The 24,546-nt window shown below is 51.1% G+C and overlaps 2 protein-coding genes across 6 annotated transcripts in view; both read right to left on the bottom strand.

Moving 5' to 3' along the window:
• SYTL4 (synaptotagmin like 4) overlaps positions 1-24,546 on the bottom strand; it is a 540,572-nt gene that overhangs the window by 447,808 nt on the left and 68,218 nt on the right. The gene's annotated exons all lie outside the window — the stretch shown is intronic.
• The window catches only part of PCDH19 (protocadherin 19), a 62,335-nt gene that overhangs the window by 21,612 nt on the left and 16,177 nt on the right, over positions 1-24,546 (bottom strand). For both annotated transcript variants that reach the window (XR_013775930.1, XM_079318554.1), the window contains exons 3-4: positions 12,137-12,195; positions 8,801-8,961 (exon numbers count right to left, since the gene is read on the bottom strand). Coding sequence is in view for 1 of the 2 variants with exons in the window: in XM_079318554.1 (XP_079174680.1) it covers positions 8,801-8,961; positions 12,137-12,195 (220 nt within the window). In the remaining variant the exon portion in view is untranslated. The remainder of the gene's footprint in view (positions 1-8,800; positions 8,962-12,136; positions 12,196-24,546) is intronic.

Genomic DNA, 24,546 nt, shown 5'->3' with positions numbered 1-24,546 from the left:
TTCCCTCAAGACAGATAAAAGCTGTGAGCTCTCTTTGCTGTTTGGTGCCAATTATTACAGAGTTTTGACTTATATATTATTACATAGATCATTTAGTAAAACAACCTACATACAAACCCAGTGGTGTGTCTCCATTCAGCAGGTATCTGCAGGAACTGGAGCAGCTCAGACACTCACCCACATCCCCAAATTTTGGAGATGGGTGGGTTCCCACCCCTGCAGCCCCTGCCCTCTAATTAACAGAGGTCCAAATGATTTATCATTATCACACATGGAAATGTAATTGCACCACGTTTAGGGGGATAAACAACAGGCACCCAGCCCCTCTGGAAATGCTGGTTCAGACCTGAAGCTCCCCTGGTGCCAGGGCAGGGTTTCACCCCTGCCCTGCAGAGCTGGGGGTCACTGGGCTGCTTGTGCTGATTATTCCTTTAATAAAGGGCCCTGTATTTTCCAGAGGCTGCAAAATTGATGCAGGTTGCCATGGCAAGCACACACTTTCCCATTTAGCAGAATAATAGGCAGCTTTGTATAATTCACTGATTTCAGATGATTTCTCACCCCAAGTGCAAGTCGCTCAAGTTACATAAGTCACCTGTTGTTTAGTCAATCTGGCAATTTTAATTAGAATAAATTTTTATGATTCCTCTTTGCAACACTTAGAAGAGCTCTGCCACCAGAATGCTGAGATGTCTGTAAATTATACAGGCCCCAATCACATCTTTTTTGCTGTTTTAATTACAGTAACATCCCAGCATTAATCATGTAAGCCTCTGTTAAACAAGTAACAGTCATCCTCTATCATAATTAAAAAGAAAGGCCAAGCAAACAGGAGCTCTGGAGTTTACCATATTTTCTCTGAAAATTATATTTTAACTTAAGAGTTTCACAAACAGTGGTTTTACTTGGCTCTAATTAGTGCTGTGAAGGAACCAGGGAAAGGTTAATAAGAGGTGGTTAGTTTGTAATGCAAGTTTCCCAGTGCCAGCCCCAGCAGTTCAGGCTGTTTTCAGAGTCATTAAGGATGTAGATTGATTACAGGAGGAGATTGGGAAGTGCTGGCTTGCTGTGTTAGCAGAAGGTTTGGTTTTATCCATATACCTTCCCTACTGTTAAATCTGATGGCCATTACCTTGACCACTTTGCCAGCCTGAACTGCTGTGAGAAGGAAAGTGTTAAAGGTTTCCTTAAAAGTTACTGGCAAAGAGGGAAAAGAGGCCACAAGAGCCTTTTTTTGACTTGTTTGGAAGGCAAAAGGAAGCTGCAAGCTTGCCTGAACTGTTTATTTATTTATCTTAAAATATCTTAAAATCCAAGTGTCGGATAAGGGTTCTAGAAAAAGAGGCTTTGGAAGAGCCAGGGTTAGAACAATCCCATCTTCAGCTGAACCCTGAGACAAAGGTTCTCCTTGGGCTGGAGCTTAGGAACAGTTAACAAAGCCAAGCAGAATTAGAAGCTGAAACTCTCTGATCTGAAATACCTCTTCTTCCTATCTCCTATAAATTGCTCTCCAGTCATCCAGCAAAAATATGGGTAAGCAATGACTGAATTTGACAAAATCTCATTAAAAAGTACAATAAAACAGTAGAAACTCTCCAAATTTCTGGGCTGATCATTCATCCATTACAAACCTACACAACAGGGCATGGATTCAAGTTTTAATTTTCCTCTCCAAGTTGCCAAAATGTTCACATCTGGTGAGTGCTCTCTGTGCTCAGGGGGAAAAAACTTGAGGATCTAAAGGTCATAACTCCCACAACCCTGAATGCAGTAACTCCAGTGATGAGGAGTGCAAGAACTATCTTTGCAGGAACCTAAAAACTGAAGGAAGAGTGCCAGGAGTGTGGGATGTAGGACAATGCCTCTTGTGCAAACAAAGGAGGCTGCACATCTGTTTGTTATTGAGCTGTGCTGTTGCAGAGAGGGATTGGCCTCACTCACTGCTCAGAGATGACTTCACTGCCCCCCCTGCCCCTCATCCTCCCCAAGCTGTGCTCAGTGCTCCTGAGCAGCACAGGGATGTGGCTGTGCCAGCAGCAAATCCTGCATGGGCTGCTTAAAGATGGGACCCCTGCCCTGCCCTGCTGAAGGGAGCTGAGCTCACCTGTCCCTGTGCCAGCTCTGCTGCCCCACCACCCTCTGCAGAAGCAGCTCAGCCACATTCAGGGCTCTCACAGGCATTATGCCCCTCCACAATCCCAGTCAGCAAATGTCAGCTTGGGGAGGATGGAGAGAGCACAGACAGAACCACCAGTGACCTCCACATGGAGCTGGCTCAGCTGCTCACCACACAATCATTGACAGGAGTGGGAATCATGAGACAATCAGCTCCTCTTCCCAAAGACCAGCTTACCCACTCGTCAGGAAAATCCCTCTCAGGCTCCCCAAGTACTGAGGAGCTGATTGCTCCCTCCAGGCTGGCCACTGCAGGAGCACTCTGAGCTCACTGAGGCTGCTTTAGCACAGCACTAATACAGAAATCAGAGCTGGAATAATTGACACTGCCCTGGAAAGAAAGCTTACAGCATTTATCCATCTTAAGGGATGTGCTGTCACTCACATGTGGATGTTGGACTTTATGTCTTGTGCTGCATATATGAATACAAGGAGCAGGTACTTCTATTAATTTGTGGAAACTTCCAGAGCAATGCAGCCTCCAAAGCCCCAGAATATGTCACTGAGGTCTTTGTGTGCATGCAGCTCCACAGAAAAGCTTTTCTGCAGAGTGAAAGGGGCTTGTAGGTAGAACGACTGCTGGAAATCAGCTTACAAAAAATCAACAGTTTCTAATACCTGTGTTTGCCTCCAGTTAATACCATTAGTCATGTTCTCAATTCACAACTGAAATACACCCAGATACTATGGAGATGAGCATAAGAACCAGTTGGAATATTCCAGATAAAACCTGATCCCCTAAATGATGCCTCTGAATAATGGGGGATGCAACCAGCAAGAAAAGTTTCAGTGAATATCATGGGCCTGTTTCTCCTTTACATCCAAATCTTATTTCTACACTGTGTGATAGTATAAAGAAGACTTAACATAACTATTTAAATATAACCCATTTCTATTCAAAGAACCCTTCACCTTGCTGGAGTTTATGGGACTCAGGCACAATTAAATCTCCCCTGTGAGCAAAGTTACCCAGATGTGGAAATGTAGGTGGGATCAGGTCTTTCCAAATGACATTTCACGTGAACCTTTACTGCTGATCTGGCACCAGGAAAGTGGAAGTGATGCTTTTAGAAGCAATTCTCTGTAGAGATCCATTACTGACATGGCTTAAAACCCTCTCATTTTGATTTTAAAGCTTTTTCACTATTTTATGGCTGTGGTGACTATTTCTAACACTGCCTTTTTTATGATTAGTGTGTGCTTATTATTTTAGTATTTTCTATTTTTATTTTTTATCTAAACAGTGAATCACTGCTTCATTGGACCCATGATTTTCTTTCTATAATTGATGGCTAAAACACTGGCCAGCACTGGGAATTAAGATAAGTGTGAAATCTGTTGTTCTAACATTCAAAACTGATATTCTAAACACTTCCTTTCTGATTTCTATGCTGGCAAGAGCTCCTATGACTTAGAGAGTGTGAGAATGGCTCTTGCTCAAGGCAAGGTGAAAAAGGCACTAGAATACATTGAAGCAGATCTAGGTGCTCGTGCACATCCACACAAAGAAAACAAGCCAAACCTGCACAAACACCATGGCTGGGAGAGGGCAAAGGGATTTCAAGAAAAAAGTACCAGTATGAGCAAAACCAAGGGGGGAATAACTACCTGAATCACAAAACAGAGTATCTAGCCTCAAAGATGCTAATTCAGGTCCTGAGGGATCTAATCAACCTCTTTGTTGAAGTAAAGATAAAACTTTTTGACAGCAAACGCTTTCTGATAAAATGGAATTTTCAATTACCCTGTGAAACATCTGGTCCACGCTGCCATTTCCAGGGAACACCAGCACCACAGTGTGAAGTGCTGGAAAACATTTCCTGCTGAGATGTGCCCGTGCTGCTGGGAGGAGCAGGTGCCAGGACTGTGAGCCTGACAGCAGAGCTCCCACAGTGTCACCATCATCCCACAATGGCACCATCCACACCACCATCCACGGGGCAGCACCTCCCTCTCCAGCTCCTCCTGGAAACCAGGGCTTCCTCCAGGGCTGCACTTCCAGTCAGGACATGCAGAAAATCCAATTTCACTTGCAGTGAAACAGGCCAAGACAGGAAGGGATTTAACCCCATCCTCCAGCAGACTTCTCCCAAAACCTCCCTGCTCAGAAACACCTCTGTCTCAAAAAAATCCTTCTGGAAGCTCAGCTGAGGAGGTGGTTAGGAAGAGAGTTTGTGCACACAAACTTCCAGCAGTGCTGAGCAGCTCCCCAAACAAACCAGGCAGCCACAGAAGGAGGAACAGCACCCGCCTCCCTCTGCAGCCCATTTGGTGACAATTAGCAAGGGAAGGAAAACAATCCTGGGCTATAATGAACTCCAAATTGGGTACATATTAGAGCAATTAAAGCCATCTTTTCATCAGATGAATTTATAATCAATAATTAAGATCCTGAGGTAAAGAGGGACTGGGCAGAAGTCCTGCTCCCAAAATACGCCATGTGGCTGAGCTCCAGGCAGTGCTGCTGATGACCTGCTGCCACCCACTAAAGCTCCACACTCTCCATGCTGTGGTTTGCCATTTTTCTGGAAATTTAGGTCACTCCCAGAGGAGGAGAAAGGGCTCCTGCCAGCAGCTGGTGTCATTCCAACCCCAGAGTGGCACCAGGAAAGCGAAACAGCAGCAGCTCCCTGGAGCTCCACTGGTGCCACTGCTTCAAGAGGACAAAGGAACCTGGACCCATCCAAACCTCCCCCTCTGCAGGAAATGCAGCATCTCAGGAGGCAAAGGCTGGCCAGACAGGTCCACACTGACCACCCTGAGGGATCATCCTCAGCTGCAAGGATTTCTGCCAACCAGTGTCTGCAGGGTTACCCATTGAGCAGAGAAAACTCACAAACCACTGGGACACAGCCTGAGAGCTGGCCACTCGTGTGTGGTGGTGTCTCAAGCTGAGGTCCCTGCCCAGCAGAGACTGGCCATGGGGAGCCACACCAGATCATCACCACCAACCAGCAAACTCCAAAAACAACCCCAGCCCATTTCCCTGGGAGTACAAGGGTTTGGGCAGGGACAGCAAGGGAAAGCAGGCATGGGTACACGAGCTGCCAGGCTGCTCTTCAGACAACAGTGCTGCACATTCCTGACAATCAATTTCTTGTGTTTCCTCCCCACCCTGCCACTCTGCCCCAAAATCAGGTAAAAACTGCCAAACCAAAACCATCACTTTGATCGTGTGGGAACTGGTGTTATCACTATCATCTCAGCTTCTTGATTTTCCTGATTATTTTCTGCAGTTCCTGTTTGATGAATCAGCTCAGGCAACACTCTCTTTAACCATTTTTTAAGCTTCTGTGACAGTAACCACTCACTTCCCTGCCTGTGCTGCTGCTCTCACAGCTCCAGCAGCAGCCTGATATCCTCCCAGGGTTACCCTGAGCCCTTCACACAGGACAGAGGGGTCCCACAGGACAAGAGCAGCCTGTGGCACACCTGCCTGCAGGTGCAGCTGGACAGCAGGGCAGCACTGGCATGCTGCTTTCCTCCCAAAAATAAACCAGACCCAGGAGCACCAACCCCCCTGGCCACTGCAGGAGCAGGAGACAGAACAGTGGCCTTCAGAAGGCACCTTCTGGAATCACACCTGGTTTTGGGGGTGTATTTTACATGCAGTGAGGAGCTCATGCTACAATGGGCTGAACCATATTTACTTTACTGACTCCTCTGATGAGCTTTGCCTCCAACTCAGTGTCTTTAACTTATTTGCATTGTTATCAGAGCCAGCACACAGACTTATCAGAAATTTAATCCTTGTAAAAACCTTCCTGCAGTCCACTGAGATTGGGTTTTTTGCCAAAGAAATGTGACAAAAAATTAACAGATGTTGCTCAGACCATTCACCAGGATGGGAATCAATTAAGAACATTTTAGCTTCTACAGTCATCCCTTACTACAGATGTATCTGAGGAAACCCTCTCCTGATGGAAATGAAAAAGCATTTCTTTGTAATAGAAGAATAATAAATGATAGCTATCAGCCTGCATTCTCTGACACGGTGCTGGTCCGTGGAGAATTAAACTGCCACTGTACAGTTATATAAATGTTTAATTTTTTTCATCTTTGGCCACAGTAGGGTTGTCTGGAAATACATTATCACTGCGGATGCCATCCCTCTCCAATTAGTGTGGCTGGCAGCCTGGAATGTGTAGGTGACCTCTGTGTCCCCTCCTCCTGGAGCCTTACAGGGTTAACTAGGAGCATTTAGCAGACTCTATGGAGAATTAATACAGAGATCAGGTTCTCCCCAGAACAATCCCACACTCGGTGGCGCAGATGGCAAGAACTCTCTCTCCCCCGTTTGACTCTTTTATGACAGCACAACAAAGGCTTTTAATGATGTTTACCATGAATTGAATTAAACAGCTGAAGACCAGTTCATAATCACAGCATTTTGTTTTCATATCCTTAAGTCTTTTAGCAGTGGGGCTTCCAGTGGAGCCTCAGCTACAGCTCATCTCAAGATACAGCCAAGTGCCCGAGGCTCCCTGTGCCAGAGCACCAAACTGCACTCAGGCTCCCTAATTGAAAAAAGACAGGATGTTTGCATAGGATGTTTGCATCCCTCAGACATTAAAAGCGACATTCATGCCCCAGCACAAACGACACTTGGGCTCAGCTGAACTCTGACTTCCTTCCTCTAGCTAATACCAGTCTGATTTCAGAGCAGGGCAGGGACACGGGGATGGTAAGAGCTGAAAGGTGCCTATGCAGGAGGAAAGATGCAAACCCTTGCCCACTGGCAGAGCTAATCCCTTGTGGGATGCCTAATTGCCTTTGGGAAGGTTGCCTGCCAGCTCAGAGCTGGGAAGAAGCACTGGGAAGGGCACACACCATCAGTGCTCTGGAGGGAAGGTGGGCAGGGAACAGCCCTGGGCACAGCACAGAACCCCAGATCCCTGCCCCAATCCCAACTCCAGCACTGGGAAGGGCACACACCATCAGTGCTCTGGAGGGAAGGCAGGCAGGGAGCAGCCCTGGGCACAGCACAGAACCCCAGATCCCTGCCCCAACCCCAACTCCAGCACTGGGAAGGGCACACACCATCAGTGCTCTGGAGGGAAGGTGGGCAGGGAACAGCACAGCACCCCAGATCCCTGCCCCAACCCCAACTCCAGCACTGGGAAGGGCACACACCATCAGTGCTCTGGAGGGAAGGCAGGCAGGAAGCAGCACAGCACCCCAGATCCCTGCCCCAATCCCAACTCCAGCACTCCCTCCCTCACTGCCAGGCAGGGATTCCTGCCTGTGAGCAGAACCCAGTCACAGCTGCTCGTGCACCTGCAGCTCCATCCCCACCCAACCAGCACGGTGGCAGTGGCCAGCTCCATCCCCAGCAGGCAGCACAGTGGCAGTGGCCAGCTCCATCCCCACCCAATCAGCACGGTGGCAGTGGCCAGTGCCATCCCCACCCTGGCAGCACAGTGGCAGTGGCCAGCTCCATCCCCACCCAACCAGCCCAGTGGCAGTGGCCAGCTGCATCCCCAGCAGGCAGCACACTGGCAGTGGCCAGCTCCATCCCCACCCTGGCAGCACTGTGGCAGTGGCCAGCTCCATCCCCAGCAGGCAGCATGGTGGCAGTGGCCAGCTGCATCCCCACCCTGGCAGCACAGTGGCAGTGGCCAGCTCCATCCCCAGCAGGCAGCACAGTGGCAGTGGCCAGCTCCATCCCCACCCAACCAGCACAGTGGCAGCGGCCAGCTCCATCCCCAGCAGGCAGCACACTGGCAGTGGCCAGCTCCATCCCCACCCTGGCAGCACAGTGGCAGTGGCCAGCTCCATCCCCACCCAACCAGCACAGTGGCAGTGGCCAGCTCCATCCCCACCCTGGCAGCACAGTGGCAGTGGCCAGCTCCATCCCCACCCAACCAGCACAGTGGCAGTGGCCAGCTCCATCCCCACCCAACCAGCACAGTGGCAGTGGCCAGCTCCATCCCCAGCAGGCAGCACACTGGCAGTGGCCAGCTCCATCCCCACCCAACCAGCACAGTGGCAGTGGCCAGCTCCATCCCCAGCAGGCAGCACACTGGCAGTGGCCAGCTCCATCCCCATCCAACCAGCACAGTGGCAGTGGCCAGCTCCATCCCCAGCAGGCAGCACTGTGGCAGTGGCCAGCTCCATCCCCAGCAGGCAGCACGGTGGCAGTGGCCAGCTCCATCCCCACCCAACCAGCACAGTGGCAGTGGCCAGCTCCATCCCCAGCAGGCAGCACAGTGGCAGTGGCCAGCTCCATCCCCACCCTGGCAGCACTGTGGCAGTGGCCAGCTCCATCCCCACCCTGGCAGCACTGTGGCAGTGGCCAGCTCCATCCCCACCCTGGCAGCACTGTGGCAGTGGCCAGCTCCATCCCCACCCTGGCAGCACTGTGGCAGTGGCCAGCTCCATCCCCACCCAACCAGCACAGTGGCAGTGGCCAGCTGCATCCCCACCCTGGCAGCACAGTGGCAGTGGCCAGCTCCATCCCCACCCAACCAGCACAGTGGCAGTGGCCAGCTCCATCCCCACCCTGGCAGCACTGTGGCAGTGGCCAGCTCCATCCCCACCCTGGCAGCACAGTGGCAGTGGCCAGCTCCATCCCCACCCTGGCAGCACCCTGAGGGCCCTGTGGCCGGGCAGGGCAGGGTCTCACCTGGCTCAGAGCCCACCGAGGGCAGGCTGCTGTGCAGCGCGTCGTTGGCGGCCGTGTCGCAGTACAGACCCCGCTGCACGTCGTGCTCGCTGTCAGTCTGGTCACTCTCCTCGTGCCCACTGTCCTTCAGGCTGTTCCCCTCCAGGTCCTTGAAGGTGGAGCTGCAGGGCAAACACAGCTGTCACTGCCAGGGAGGGACAAGGTGGCTCTGCACACCCCGAGTGCTGCGGGGAGGGGGCCCTGCCCTCCACGGCCCCCGGGGATGCAGAGCTGGGGCAGGAGTGGGGGGACACCCCCTGACTGCCACCTCTGCACCCCAAAACACAGCATCCAGCCTGCAGCCCCCCAGGCTGCTCCTGCAGGGTCAGCCGTGGGCCTTACAGGAGCTCAGGGTGAAGCAGGAGTGGAAACAAAATTTTTAAAATATGCATTAAATGAGCTGTTTCTACAACTTGGCTCTCTCAAGTTGTACTACCTCATATTGAAGTTACAGAAGATCTAAACCCCACTTCTTTAGGTTATAAGCCAAATCCTAATCACTTAAAGCTTAAAAACAAAAGTCTTCCTGGAAACAGGAATGTCTTTTAATCATGATGATGCATTCTCATTTTTAAAAATAAACCAGTGATTCTGGGTCCAAGTTCATGCAGCTTTAAGGAAATCTGATACCCAAACATCCTTGACAGCCTCTGCAAGCACAGCCACTGCTGGGAGGACCAAGGACTGAGCTGCTCCCAGATTTCCCCAAGGGCTGAGCAGCCCTAACACCCCATGGAATGCAGCCCCCAGGCCAGAGGGATGGAAGAAGGGCAGCTCCTATGAAAACAGGCTGAGAGAGCTGGGATTGCTCATCCTGGACAGTTCTGGAGGACCTTAGAGCCCCTTCCAGTTCCTAAAGGGGACTTATAAAAGGAAGCACATGGGGTAAATAGTGATAGGACATACAAAGAAGAGGGAGAGTGACTTTTTACACAGGCAGAGAGTGATAGGACAAGGAGGAATGGTTTTAAACTGGGAGAGATGATGTTTAGATATTAGAAAGAAATTATTTCCTGTGAGAGTGGTGAGGCCCTGGCACAGGCTGCCCAGAGCAGAAAGTGTCCCCACCCCTGGAAGTGTCCCAGATGGGGCTTGGAGCAATTTGGGATAGTGGGAAGTGCCTGTGGCAGAGGGAAGGAACCAGGTGATCTTTAAGGTCCCTTCCAACCCAAACCAGTCAGTGATTCTATGAAGAGCAGCATTTGGGACCCCAACACCTTGAGAGGGACCCCAGGCTGCTGTGAGCAGCAGGGACACCTTGAGACACACCTGGCCCAGGTGACACAGGGGACACCCACCCTGTGCTCCTTCCACACCCAGCCTTGGCAAGGGAAACCTGCACTCCCTGGGAGGATCCACTTCTCAAACTTCCCCACTGGCTGATTTGGAGTGAAACCTCCGTGCAAGGCATGGCCTGGGCTTCAAAGCCCTGAAGAGCTGGAGATTTTCATTACTTTGAAAAGCCCTTTTGTGTCTCCACGGAAACCAAGCAGACCACCTACCATCTGATGCTCTGCAAAAGCACACGAGGGGGGAGCTCCAAAATACATATAAATTGGTAAACCTTCAAACACTACCTTTTAAATAAAAATGTCCCTATTGAAGCCACTGGCTTTGATTCCAGGTGACATCAAAGATTTTTAAGTTAAGAAAGCACTACAAATCTACAATTCATTTGTGAGTGTGTGTAGATGAGCAAGAGAGGCAGGCAGACAACACAGGAAAAGTACAAATAGATTAATTAAGTGCTGGATTTGAGAAGATTCACTCACCAAAGATAGCAGAGCTACAACATCTACACAAAGGCAAAGGATGAAAATGATGCCACAGTGTGTTACAGAAAATATTTTTTGTTCTCAGATGTCTGCACAGCATCCCTGGCACCCGTTGTACTGGAGACACAAGACAAAGGCAGAAAGCAAAGGGAGCTGCTGCTGGTAATGTGCAGGCAGCCCATGCAACAAGGCATTTATGCTCCCTGCAGCGAGCCAGGCTGTGATGCAGCAGCCACAGGATGTGTTTCCACACTGACACTTCTCCAAAGGACAGGCAGGTCTGGGGCAGCAGCAGCAGCAGCATTTCCAAACAATGCAGCAGGAACCAGCCCACTGCTCGCTTCACTCAGCTGGGAATGAGGAAAGGTGAACAGATCTGGGGCTCTGCAGTGTGCCTGAGCACTCTCTGGCCAGGAGCAGCCAGCTCTGAGGGTCACATTAGCATGGTTAAACAGCACCAGGCAGCAGGCAAAGCCAGCTGCCCTTGGCCAGCCCAGCCAGCAGCTCCCTGACTGCTCAGCTCTCAACATGCAAACAAACAGCATCTCAGCCAGGCAGATAATTGGATATTTTTACTGCTCAGATCAGATCTCAGCAGCTCAGGGCTGGCTTCTGCTCCCAGTGAAAGCCTGGGTTCAGTGAGGGTTTCTGCAGTCACAGAGCTCAGCTGTGCTGGGTGTGGGTACAGGCATGGCTTGCTCCCTGCACCCCTTGGCTGAGCCCTGGGAGAGCAGAGAGCTGGGAAAGGAGCTGCTGGTCTCATCCTGCACCTCACCCTGTGCAGGGAGCAGCCCTGCAGCTCCTGGGGAGCAGCATGGACTGTGCTGGGTCGAGCCCAGCCTCCTGCCCTGGGGCAATGCCCAGCTCTGGGTTAACACAGCCCAGGGGGTTCAGCCTGGTAACCCCAGAGGGAAACCCCCAGAGACATCCCCTCACACTGCCAGGCTCTGAGGACAGCAGCATGTCACCCAAAGGCTCCCATCTCCCCAAGGGGAACTGCCAGGTTGCAGTTGAACTGATTATTTCCTTTGACACATGATAAAAAATCAGCCTAGCAAAGTGCTGTTTGCCTTGGTATTCAAACTAAAACAGTGAGCTAAAACCATGAGCTGCATCCAGCACAATTACCTGCCCCCAAACAACTTGGCTTTGTTGGTTTTTTTTTAATTTTCCCCGCCTCACATGGCAGGGAGATCTCACCACCCAAATCTATCCTTTTATTCCTGTGCATTCAAATGGAATAAACTCTGAGAATTTGAAAGTTGTCAGGGTAACAGCACTCTACCTCACTCACTGCACCTTCCCAGCGTGAAGAAGCCAAAGAGGAGGAAAAAAAGATTTCTTTTATTGCAAACCATGAGCACTGGGACTTAATGGGAAGTAAGTACTGTTTTAAAATCCAATTATTACTCTTGAAAAGTTTTGCATATTAAAATAAGCAAGTGGCATATAAAGCAGTATGAAGGAACATTAAACCCTTGGGATTTGGCTGGGCAGAGCCAAGCCCTCCAAGCCTACATACCTTTTTATTAAATGAGCTCTGCTGTTCACGTAGTTGGAGTCAAAGGAGTAGTTTTCAGTCTAGGAGGAAAAGAAAAGGGAGATGGTTACAAGGCTGATTTCTCCCTGACTGGGAAGAGTCAGGTTTGCAGGGCCAGGATGAAACCCTGAGAGGAGGAAGGAGCATCCCATGATGGCACAGGGCCCCTGAGAGCAGGACATGGAAAACTCCAGCACCTGTCAGTCTTTCCACCAACTTTCACCAAAAAAAAAAAAAAAAAAAAAAGACTGGCTGGTGACCACAGACCAATTTGCAGAGAAGAAACAATGTGACTATGCTCTGTTACAAAACTAATTGCTTTTAATTCCCTGATGGACTCAGTTCTGTGCGTGTCAATTTGACTGAAAGTTCAAAAGGTATTTTTCTTATTAGTGTATAATTAACATGTTAAAATATTTATTGCACAGATATGTAAATGCCAGCAAGGTAATCCCCTGCTGGAGAATTTAATGCAGGCACTTTTCTTTGTTTTACATCATTTCACTTGCAGAGACAGTGGGCTCTGTTATTAACAAAAGAGCAAACAGTGGGTGACATCCTTAAAAGTTGGAGGGGAGTAAAAGAAGAGGGGAAAAATCAAAGGAGTTGTTATTTGCAAGCAAATAGCACTAAACTCTGCATTTGAAACGCTGTCCTTTAACCTCAGACTGCACAGCCCTGGGGTTCTGGTGCTGGCAGCAGGTAAGGAACCAAAAAAGCAACAAGAAGGAAGGGGAGAGAGCAGGGGGAAAGCCACAGACCATGGTGGGAGCATCAGGGGGCACCTGGACACAGCTGTGGGGTGGCACCTGGAGGGAGCTGTGTGGTGGCACCTGGACACAGCTGTGTGGTGGCACCTGGACACAGGTGTGTGATGACACCTGGACACAGCTGTGGGGTGGCACCTGGACAGAGCTGTGTGATGACACCTGGACAGAGCTGTGGGGTGGCACCTGGACACAGGTGTGTGGTGGCACCTGGACACAGGTGTGTGGTGACACCTGGACACAGCTCTGTGATGACATCTGGACAGAGCTGTGGGGTGGCACCTGGACACAGGTGTGTGGTGACACCTGGACAGAGCTGTGGGGTGGCACCTGGACACAGCTGTGGGGTGGCACCTGGAGGGAGCTGTGTGGTGGCACCTGGACACAGCTGTGTGGTGGCACCTGGACACAGCTGTGTGATGACACCTGGACACAGGTGTGTGGTGACACCTGGACACAGGTGTGTGGTGACACCTGGACACAGGTGTGTGGTGACACCTGGACACAGCTGTGGGGTGGCACCTGGACACAGGTGTGTGGTGACACCTGGACACAGGTGTGTGGTGACACCTGGACAGAGTTGTGTGGTGACACCTGGACACAGCTCTGTGATGACACCTGGACAGAGCTGTGGGGTGGCACCTGGACACAGCTGTGCACTGGGATGCAGTGGCAGGTGCATGGCAGGATGTGATGGGACATGCAGGGGAACCACAGTGGTGGGATCTGCACAGCCTGGCCAGGATCCTTCCTGCACCCCAGGGACCCCTGAGGATGCAGGGTCTTGTGCAAGCCAGGCACTGCAGCCCACCTGCCCACCCACCCAGAGCCCCCCAGACCTGCAGGGACCCCACCTGGGCTCCCACCTGCACCCTGGGGATGCTCCCTGCCCCCTGGGCAGCACAGGGAGCAGCTTTGCATCCTCCCAGGGCAGCAATGAACATCCACCTGCCCACAACCCATCCTGCCTCCCCTCTGCCACGCTCCTCGTGGCTGTTCTCCTTCCCAAAGAGCTGCTCTGGGATCCTTTGGCCTGTTTTTATGGCAATTATGAACATGGTAAAAATAAATGCATGCATCTTTAATGTCTCAATAAATAAAGGAAAGCAGAGTCTGCTGCTAACGTAATCACAATGGCAGGATGCAGGAGCAGGGCACTGCAGCACAGCCCAATGGAATCAATCCCACCCAGCAGAGGTTACAGGGCTCTGCCAGGATAATACAGCACAGGCAGCCTTGGTGAAGTGTAACCTTTTCTGCAATACAGCACAGGATCTAATTTACCAAACAGGAACCTCCCAGAGAGGAGCGAGCGAGGAGCAGCTCGGGGAGCAGCCCAGCACTCAGCACAGCTCAGTGATTACTGCACACAGTAATTACTGCTGGAGACTCACTGCACAAACCACTGCTCCCTGCAGTCCTGCATCCACGCTCCTGCAGGATGCTCAGGAGCACACAGAAACACAGCTTTTCAAAGCACAGTGTGCCCAAGAAGCTCAAAACCATGCCAAGGGGTGGGTGCACCCCACAGCAGCCCAGCCCTGCAATGAGCTGAGCAGCCAGGCAATGCAGGGCAGGAGGGATGGCAGCACTTCTGGCACCATCCTCACAGAGTGGGGAGCCCCCTGTGCCACCTGGCAGATGTGGAACAGCTGCCACAAGCCCAGAGCTCAGCTGGCTCCATCCCTGCACCCAGCACTGCCTCCATCACCTCCATCCCCACCTGGGCACAGCTCAGCCTGGGGAAAAGCAGGGAGGAACAGCTGGGTGAGAGGGTGCAGACAGCACATTTCAGCTGCAAAAACCTCAGAGCATGGACACTGCAGGTTCAGGGGCCAAGGAACACCCAAGGTCATCCACAGGCAAAGACAGCACTGCCACCAAAAGCCTGCAGGCTGAGCAGACACCACACGTGCTGCCACCAAACTGCCCCAGCCCAGACACAGAGCTGGCACCAACCCCTCAGACCAACATCCCTGGGAGCCCTGCTATTGATCTCAGACCAAAACCAAAGAGCACATCCTGGCTCAGCTCGCTGCCCAGAGCAGATTCCTGAGATTGATGGCCAATGGACTGGAGCAATGTCCTTCCTGGGCACTCCCTGCTCCATCCCCCTCTGCACCACACCCTGGTGGAACCCCACAGCCACAGCCAGGGATCCTCAGGGGCTGACACAGCATCTGCTCCCAGGCTTGGAATTCCCACTGGACACAGCACAAATAATGATAGTTCCTTCCAGATTTCAGACAGAAACAGGAGTGATAAGGATGGGAAATGCTCTTCCCTGGGTCTGCACCCTCAGAGGTGAGAGCTGCCTGTGCTGCCCATCCTTCCTCCAGCCCAGTTCCTTCACTTAGCTGTGGGATTATCTGTCAAGGTTATTTCCATGCAAAACAGAAAAATAAAAAAGAAATGAGATTTTTCATGGAGAAGGGTTGCTTTACAGCTTGCATTATTCAATCAAATTTCACTTGATTTAATTCTAGTTCATCCTGCAAGGTGTAACCACTTACAAACAGAGGCAAAATGATGGGGAAGGAGAGTGTCTTCGACATGTCAACATTTTAATTGGGAAAGGATCCACTCCCTCTCTTAATGAGACCCAAAGAACAAAGTCAAAGCACAAGAAAGAGGGAAAGGTAAGGCTGGCTGGCAGTGTGCTCTTCATCAAGTGCATCACTGAGAGGCTGGCCCTCATCTTCTTCATTATTTTGGCAAAAGCAAATGAACTGTCACTTCCTCACTAATCAGCATCACTCCTGTAGAAATCAAAGGGGAGCCCAGCCCCAAGTTCAGCCTCTCCTTTCTGTGCTCAGAGCCAGGTGCAGTGAGGACCTCCCAGCCATGCTGCCAACTCTTATCTCCTGCTCCTTGTACTGGAGAAAGGATGCTCACACTTGTCATGATCAGCCTCTGTGCCATGAATAAACAATTGGAAAATGCTGGATAACACCTTGCATAAAGTCTGTGGCATTTCCTCAGCCTGCATTTCTCTTGGAGGAGAAAATCCCTGCTGTCCTCTGGGCTCAGGATTTGCTTTCCAGATGCAGATGTGCTGGTGTCAATGCCATCAAAAAGAGCCCTGGCTTGGCATACAGCTTACCAGTGCCTAATTTGAAAAATGTTTTTAACCGCTGCCTTAGCAACACAAATATAAATATAACAACAGACAGGCTCCAAATCGAGCAATCAGGAGGCAAATATTAAACTTTTTTTCTTTCCCCTGGTGGTTGCTTTTGGTTGAGGACTGCCAATTCCATTAAATGAAAAAATAATAATAATAAAAAAAAAAAATGTCCAAAAGTCAGTAGAACTCTTCTTGACCTGGATATTGATGGGGTGACTTCCCCGACAGCAGAAGGTCTGTGAGCAACAGGGACTGCTCACTCCCTGCCTCAGAACAGAAACAAACCCTGGCACAGCCAAGGCAGTTTAAGAGGAGCTAATGCAGTGCCAGCAGAAAGGTCAGTGGCTGCAGCAACTCCAGGCACAGCAGCACAGTGGGGCTGCTGCACAAACAGAGGATGCAGCTGGGCTCAGCCCCAGGGATGTGTCCCAGGCAGGTGCCTGCCATCTGGGGCTTTATCCTTCTTCCCTCTTCTCAGCAATGTCAAATGTGGGGTGTTTTTCAAGGCAAACTCCACAGAGGTGAAAATCCAGCTCTCTCCAGTGCATGTGGATCCAGGGAAGGGTTTGGTTCCTCAGTCCATGCATCAGCCCCCAGCAGAGTCCAGGGCTGTCTGGAGCTGGAGCCATCTCTCCCTGATGGAAGTGACAGGGATCCATCCATCTGCCAGCCTCTGCCTCAGAAGAGGCTCTAAAGCATCTCAACACAGGGGCTTATTGCCCTTCTTCTCACTTCAGGGTGAAAACATTTCTATCTTTCCACAAATTATTGTAAACCTGCTGCAACCTCCTGCCAAAGCATGTAGGGACTCTTCACAAAACCAGCTTCATAAAAATGACACATTTAGCACCACTTTTTCAGGGTTATCCCTTGAGCCTTTTTTTCTCCTACGTGCCTTGTTAATAAAGCTTGCATGTCACCCTTTGTTATTAAAAAAACAAAGAGGACCTTTCTCCAAGGCTGCAATGTGCATCTCTCCTTTTGGGTTTCACAAAATCCTCCAGAAACAAGCGAAGGCTCCTCATCCTCTGCATCAGGCTGCACACCTCCACCTGGAGCACCAGCCTCCTGACCTTCCCTCTGTGCTGCAGGCATCACTGGGCACCACACAAATGGCAAACTGCTCCCAAAAATCCACTGGGCCTCCCTGGTGGGAAGGGTAGGGCTGGTGAGACTGCTTCTCCTGGTCCTTCTGTGTCCTCAGTCCTGTTCTCCATCACAGGCTCCAGCATCTGCAACAGAACTGATGCTGCCTATTAGGAGATCTCACCAGCATTTAATTGTCAGGGTTTGAATTATATTGTGGGTGATACAGAATTCATGCAAATCAAATAAGAACTCTCCAGCTGCTTGGGAAACACTGAAAATTTGAAAGTAGGGACCAGGTCAAATGAAGTACACATCAGCAAGGAGGGGAAGTCATTATCTTTTAGCAAGCTGCTTATTCAGCCACGGGAAGTGAGGGAGGGTCTGAGACTCCTTCCCAACGGGAGCAGGCACAGTAGGACACCCCAGGGAACTCTGGAATCCAGCCCTGGCCTGAGAGAACAGCCAGGCTGGAGCTGAGGCTCTCACACCCAGCAGCACTGGGCTGTGACACTCCTGCCTCTGCACCAGCATCACAAAGGATGTCAGGAGAGATCTCCCCCTTTGTGGTGATGGCACAGTAATTAGCCCTGTGCTGCCAGCCCTGAGGAGGACAACACAGCCTCAGAGAGGGGTCAGGGGCCAGGACCTGTGACCAGGTGCAGTGCCTGAGCCACTTGAGGAGCTGTGCTGCTCCTCTCCCTGCTGCCAGCAGCTCAGTTTTGGCACTGCCAGCACCTGCAGCACCCACTGAGCACAGCTGGGCAGATGCCAACAGACCCCAGCTCCCTATTCCCTGTTTCCAGGTCCTGACTCCCATACTGGCACCTCCTGGCATGGTGGGTGTCAGAGCAGCAGCAGCCTGAGGCTTTGGGTTAAACACCAACCACCCAAACAGTGCTGGGGCTCCCACCATGGGGGAAAACCAGCAAACCCTGACAGACACAGTGAGTGGCACCAAGGAACACACCCTGTCCCCTGACAGCCAAGCTGTGCCATGGCTCTGACATCCCAGCAGGGTCAGCACCTTTGGAAAGGACCCACTGGCCACTGGTGTCCACCAGCAGCTCCAGTCTGTGGCCACTGGTGTCCACCAGCAGCTCCTCTCTGTGGCCACTGGTGTCCATCAGCAGCTCCAGTCTGTGGTCACTGGTGTCCACCAGCAGCTCCTCTCTGTGGCCACTGGTGTCCACCAGCAGCTCCAGTCTGTGGCCACTGGTGTCCACCAGCAGCTCCTCTCTGTGGCCACTGGTGTCCACCAGCAGCTCCAGTCTGTGGTCACTGGTGTCCACCAGCAGCTCCAGTTTGTGGCCACTGGTGTCCATCAGCAGCTCCTCTCTGTGGCCACTGGAGCACAGGCAGGGGAGGGGCAGGGGACCAAAGCACAAACCTCTAACTCACAGCCCCAGGCAAGACAGAAGAAGCAATTGAGCCCTTAGAGGGTGTTTAAGAGCCAGGCACCTGAGAGGAGCTGACTGACCTCTGGCCTGTCCCTCTGGCCTGTCCCCACAGCAGCTCCCTGACAGAGCTGCTCGTGCAGACACTGCAAACTGTGAACCAGCAAGGCAGCCTCTCCAAAACACCCAGTGCATTTAGCATCTGATATTGATGGTTTATAATTAGATGTAATACAGCAGATGATTTTCCTGCAGCTGATCAATGAAACCAGGGCTGGCTTTGGGGTTAGGCAGCTCTGCAGACACTGATTGCTGCCTGAGCCCACTGGAGCAGTGCCCTGCTCACTTCAGCAGGAACAGGCAGAGACAAGGATGTGCAAACACAGCATCCATTTAGATTTACTCTCCCCAAAATATAAACAGAATATTTATTTCTGGCCTTTTAAGTAGTAATTCCAAATTTAATGAGGTACAATGAACATTCCTCAGAGCCAGACTCTATGGCTACTTAACACCACCACCAAGCCTCTAATTACCACTGCAGCTTAAATAAAGGGCATTTTGTTATGATGGACATTATTAAACACTGAAGGAACTGAATCCAGCCTCCATTTTCTCTTGATGAAATAAAAAGCATTGCAGAGAAATCACTGGGAGAGTTCATCCTTTAGCATCACTCCTCTCATCAGACTAAGCAGCACTATCAAGCCAGACTCTTTTACAGTGCAAGCATCCCACTAATCCACACTAAACTCCTGTTCCCTCCCCAAATAAATACATATTTTTTGTCATATTTTGTTTGAAAATGGATGGGAGGCAAGAGAAGAGTTGCTGCTGAGATGTCATTTTGAAAAAAAAAAAAAAAAAAGGTGTAGGATTAAAATCCCAGATTGAATCCTGGAGCAGCAACACCCAACAAAGCCAAAATTGCACCACACAAAGCCACAAACTGTGTCACCAGGTTGGGTTTGTTAACAGATCAGAAATCTGCAGTGTGGTTCTGAATAGCACAAATGCAATTTTAAACCACCTGCCTTACATCCACATGGTATCTATAACCCCACAGCTTTTGGGGGGACATGGCACAGGGGTCCATCACAGCAGAAACCTGCTTGGCACCACCCCTCAAAACCTACTGAAAATCAAAACCCTGACCCAAAAGTGGGGCAGTTGTCTAGGGAGGAGCACACAGACCATCCTCACCTGCACCAAGGGCAGCCAGGTGAGGCTCTGGCAGCCACCCAGTGCTTGGGACAGGAGGGACTGGGGGCAGCAGGGGCAATCCTCCCTCCCACGTGCCCATGATGGGCAGGGGCTGCCCAGCAGAGCTCCCTGCAGGGATACAACAGCCAATGAACCTATTGGAAGGGGCTTTTCCTGTAGCTAGGACTTGCAGCTGTGTGAGGGATCCACAAGGCAGCTCCCAGCACAGCCTGCACCCCTCCCTAGGCAGCATGAGAAACAATCTGGATCTAATCAGCAGGCCCAGGCTGATGGGGCATGGCCTAGAGATTTGTTAAAAAACCTTTCAGAACTGTCCTTTCCCTGCCTCCTGCCATTAGGAATGAAAACAAATATAACAGAAGAACCTTTTTTTAAATGTTCCCATCTCTAGGGCTAAATAAAACTCCCTGTCATTCACCTTCTGGAGTGGCAGGTCAGACCAGTGTGTTTTGTAGGCAACAGGAGAAATCACAGATTTGTCACTGCAAAAAGAAGAAGGGGGAAAAAAAAGAAAAACCAAAAACCAAAAATCATTGCAGCTGAGTTAAAAATAGGGAGGACATGAGATGCTGCTGCCAGCTCTGCACATCAGAGCCATGGGATGCACCCCCAGCATCACAAACCCTGGGGCAGTCAGGGGCACAGGGACCTTGGCCCTGCCCCAAATCCCATTTATTCTGATTGTTGGGCAAGCAGACAGAGTTTCCCACCCTACAGACCCCCCAGCCTTCCCCCCATGGCTGCACCAGGGCCAGGTGTGGTCACAGGCACCCAGCCCCAGCCCTGAGTGGCAGCTCTGCCCCAGCAGCTGTGCCTGGCTGCAGCTCCAATCCCCCCACACTGGCAGATAATCACAGCCAGACAAACACTGTCCTGCTCAGTGTTATCATTCACATTGTTTATCTGCAATTGCATGGCAAGGCTTGCAATCAGGATAGCCTCAGGCAGCTCCCACTCGAAGAAGCCTCGAGGGGATTTTGCTCACAACAAAATTCTTTATCAAAACCAGTTTTCAGCTATTTTAATTTTTTTTCCTCTACTTGGGTAGGAAAACGCAGCTCTGCAGCCCACAGAATCACCCTGCAGCCATGAGACTGGCAGCAAATCTGAGCAGGACTGGCCTCCTCCCAGTGCCAGAGCTGTCTCACCCTGTGTGGGGAGTGGATGTGGAGCCTGGCTCTGCTCAGCTCAGCCCCTCTCAGAACCCACTGCCACCCAAAGGTGCCACCAGCATCCCTGGGGACACTCCAGCACCCTCAGCAAGCCCTTCCTCCCTAAAGTGCCACCAGCACCCTTGGGGACACTCCAGCACCCTCAGCAAGCCCTTCCTCCCCAGGGTGCCACCAGCATCCCTGGGGACACTCCAGCACCCTCTGCACACCCTTTCTCCCCAAGGTGCCACCAGCACCCTTGGGGACACTCCAGGCCACTCCACCTCTGCACAGCCCCTGTCCCCTCTGAGCTGCCTGCTCTGGGGCAGCAGGAACTGCAATTCCAGCTAACAGGAGCCCGTGCTCTCCCAGGAGGAGCAGCAGGGCAGTGATGCCAATGAAGTGATGAGCAGAGCAGGGCTCTCAGCCTGGCCCAGCTGATGCCCTTCTCCATGCCCACACTGCCCTCTCCCCTGCCCACAGCCACCCCCCATTATTAACAGCCTGGTAAACACAGCACTTTGCTTATTACAAAGATGCCAAAACCTTACTACTTCTTGTTCCTTCCAGTTAATGTACCATAGCCAAGGATAAATTGCTATTACAAGGAACTAAAAATAAAAATGTTTCAGGGGCCATAATTGGCTTGTCTTGTTGGGCTTTTTAAGGAGCCAAAGTACCAGTTCCAGGCTATTAGCCCTAAGGTTGTAGGAGAATAGTATAAAATATTTCTTCATTAAAATCCTACCTTCTCCATAGAGGTATTTTTTCTTTAGGGTTTTTTTTTTCCCCCCTTTTCTTCTTTCTTTTTTTATTATTATTATTTTCTTTTTAAAAGACGTGTTATCAAATGAGCTTTAGTTGAAAGAGGGCTTCAAAAGCCCAGAGGTGACATAAATAGAGCTCAGTGCAGCTGGAGAACCAGCCAGAGCCTTCACTCATCTATTCAGGTCATTTTTCTACAAAACTTATGTAATATTCCTCAGTTGCATCCATAATCTTGGGTCATTTTTAATAATCAGCACCAAGTCTTGCAGTGCTTGGGGAGACACTGCTGTGGGACAGGAGCATCACCACAGCCTGCAAGTCACTGTGAGGCCACCAAGGGTGCACAGGATGCTCCCTCAGATGGGGACTCTGTTGTTTGTTTTTTCTCCTTTTGAGGCTTTTTGATGGTATTTGGTTTTTAAGAGCTTCAGCTCAATATCAGCAACAGCCACGACAGTCACGATTTTGTTTTTGGAGAGAGCCAGGAGTTGTTGGATTCCATCATCCTTGTGGGTCTCTTTCAGCTCAGGAACCTGCACAATTCCATGAGAACCAAAGCCATTGATTCAGCAAAGCCCAGCTCTCAGGAGCAGCAGATGCTGGGCTGAGGAGGACAGGGTGCTCTGGCAGCTGCTGCCCCATGGGGACTGTGTCAGCAGAGCAGCCCCAGAGCAGGGACACAGCCCCAGAGCAGCCCCAAAACAGCCCCAAAACAGCTCCAGAGCAGGGACACAGCCCCAGAGCAGCCCCAAAACAGCCCCAGAGCAGCCCCAGAGCAGGGACACAGCCCCAGAGCAGGGACACAGCCTCAGAACAGCCCCAAAACAGCTCCAAAACAGCTCCAGAGCAGGGACACAGCCCCAGAAGAGCCCCAAAACAGCCCCAAAACAGCCCCAGAGCAGGGACACAGCCCCAGAGCAGGGACACAGCCCCAGAGCAGCCCCAAAACAGCTCCAGAGCAGCCCCAGAGCAGGGACACAGCCCCAGAGCAGGGACACAGCCCCAGAGCAGCCCCAGAGCAGGGACACAGCTCCATAGCAGGGACACAGCCCCAGAGCAGGGACACAGCTCCAGAGCAGGGACACAGCCCCAGAGCAGGGACACAGCCCCAGAACAGGGACACAGCCCCAGAGCAGGGACACAGCCCCAGAGCAGGGACACAGCCCCAGAGCAGCTCCCAGCCCTTGTGCAGCCTGCTCTGACTGCCAGGGACACCCTGGGACTGCCCCAGGGACCTCTGAGTGCCACCAGCTCAGTGCAGCATCACAATAAATAATGGTAATATCAGTAAGGGTGATGATCAATTTATTGGTAATCCAGGAGGGGAAGCACAGCAGAAAAATGACAGCAGAGCCTCTGAGCCCCTGCTTTTCCTCAAAGAAAAGGTTGGATGACACGTTTCTTTGTGAAACAACAACCCAACAGGTATTTGCTACTTTTATTTTCTGATGTGAAGGTTGCTGCTAAAAGAAGACTATTTCTGTAAGGTACAATTGCTATTTTTTGATAGTGTCTCAGCAATACCTTGTTTAAAAAGGGCAAAACAACAGTTATTAATTACCCTAATTAACCCAATTCATAAGACACATTTGTGTGGCTGTCATGACAACTGCTTTGACTAACTTGCCAAGAATAGCTTAGCTGTCCATTCAAATAAATCCCTGATAATTACTAGTCTAGTTTACTGGGCTTCTGTGATAATAATAATTAGTGCTACTGTACAAAAGGTCACGCTAAACAGTTTATGAATGATGCATTTTGCATGGTGATTACATGAGTCACACAGCACCCAGCAAATGGACACAGCCCCATCCCAAAATGAGAGCTGTGCTTACATGGGAGCCTGTGGCTGCTCTGCCTGCAGGATGAGAGGGAGACAGAAACACCCAGGAGCTGGAGCAGGACAGCACCAAGCTGCTTCCTCAAGCTGCAGTGGCCAGCTGGCCACCACAGCAGATGGTTTTCTAACTGGGAGACACCAAACAGCTTCCAAGCCTGTCCACCCACAATCCTGCCACGTGTTGGTATCCCACCTCAGCTCCTCATTTCCCTCCCTGCCAAGGACAGATGATCCTGGATCCCCTGCCTGGTTGCAGCATGCCTGTCCCAGGTTTAGGATCAATGACAAAGGGGGTTAGATCACCAAAGGCACTGTGAGCTTGGGGTGGGCAGCCCCAGCCCTCTCTGTGCTCCCCTCTGCAGGAAGAGCCCTCCAGGCTGCAGTTTGGGTTTCTCCAGCACCCTGCAGGCAGCAGGCACTGCTCAGCCCAGCCCTGCTCCTCCTGGCTGCACAAGGAGCATCCTCCTCCAGGACCTAGGAAATCACTCCACTGAGAACAAATTCTGATTAAATACCATATATGCTCCTTATTGTCCATCCCATGTTACCTATCACAGAGGCATCTGCACATCAACAGGGTCCTAAACAGCAAATATTTGTCTGCTAGGGCCCCCTCCTCCCTCCTCACCACCTGAACTTGCAATTATTCTTATTGATTGACTCCAGGAGAGCAGCACACACACGCCTGGAGCTGAGCAAACACGGGAACAGCATCAGGCTGGGCTGCAATCATCACAGGGCCAGCAATTGCCCTGTCACACATGGCAGGTTATGGTTCAGACTGGAGGCAGCAAGGCCAGATGAGTGCTTAAAACGTTGTTACAGTGTGAAAAGAGAGGATGTGGAGATGACACCTCCTTTCTCAACAAATCTGCTCTCCCAGCATCTCCCAGCTCCCTGGAAAATCCATCTCATTAAGGCTGAGGAGCCAACAGAGCCCTAGGAGGGGGGACATGGGTTTGTGTCCCCTCTGCATGGCAGAATAAGTGCTGATGAGGAAGTCTCAGATCTGGGGAAAGATGGATTTGAGGT

Source organism: Erithacus rubecula (genome assembly GCF_903797595.1).
Source record: "Erithacus rubecula genome assembly, chromosome: 15".
NCBI classification, from domain to species: Eukaryota; Metazoa; Chordata; class Aves; order Passeriformes; family Muscicapidae; genus Erithacus; species Erithacus rubecula.
Note: the sequence above shows the minus strand (reverse complement) of the source record. Positions and strands in the feature narration are given on the sequence as shown.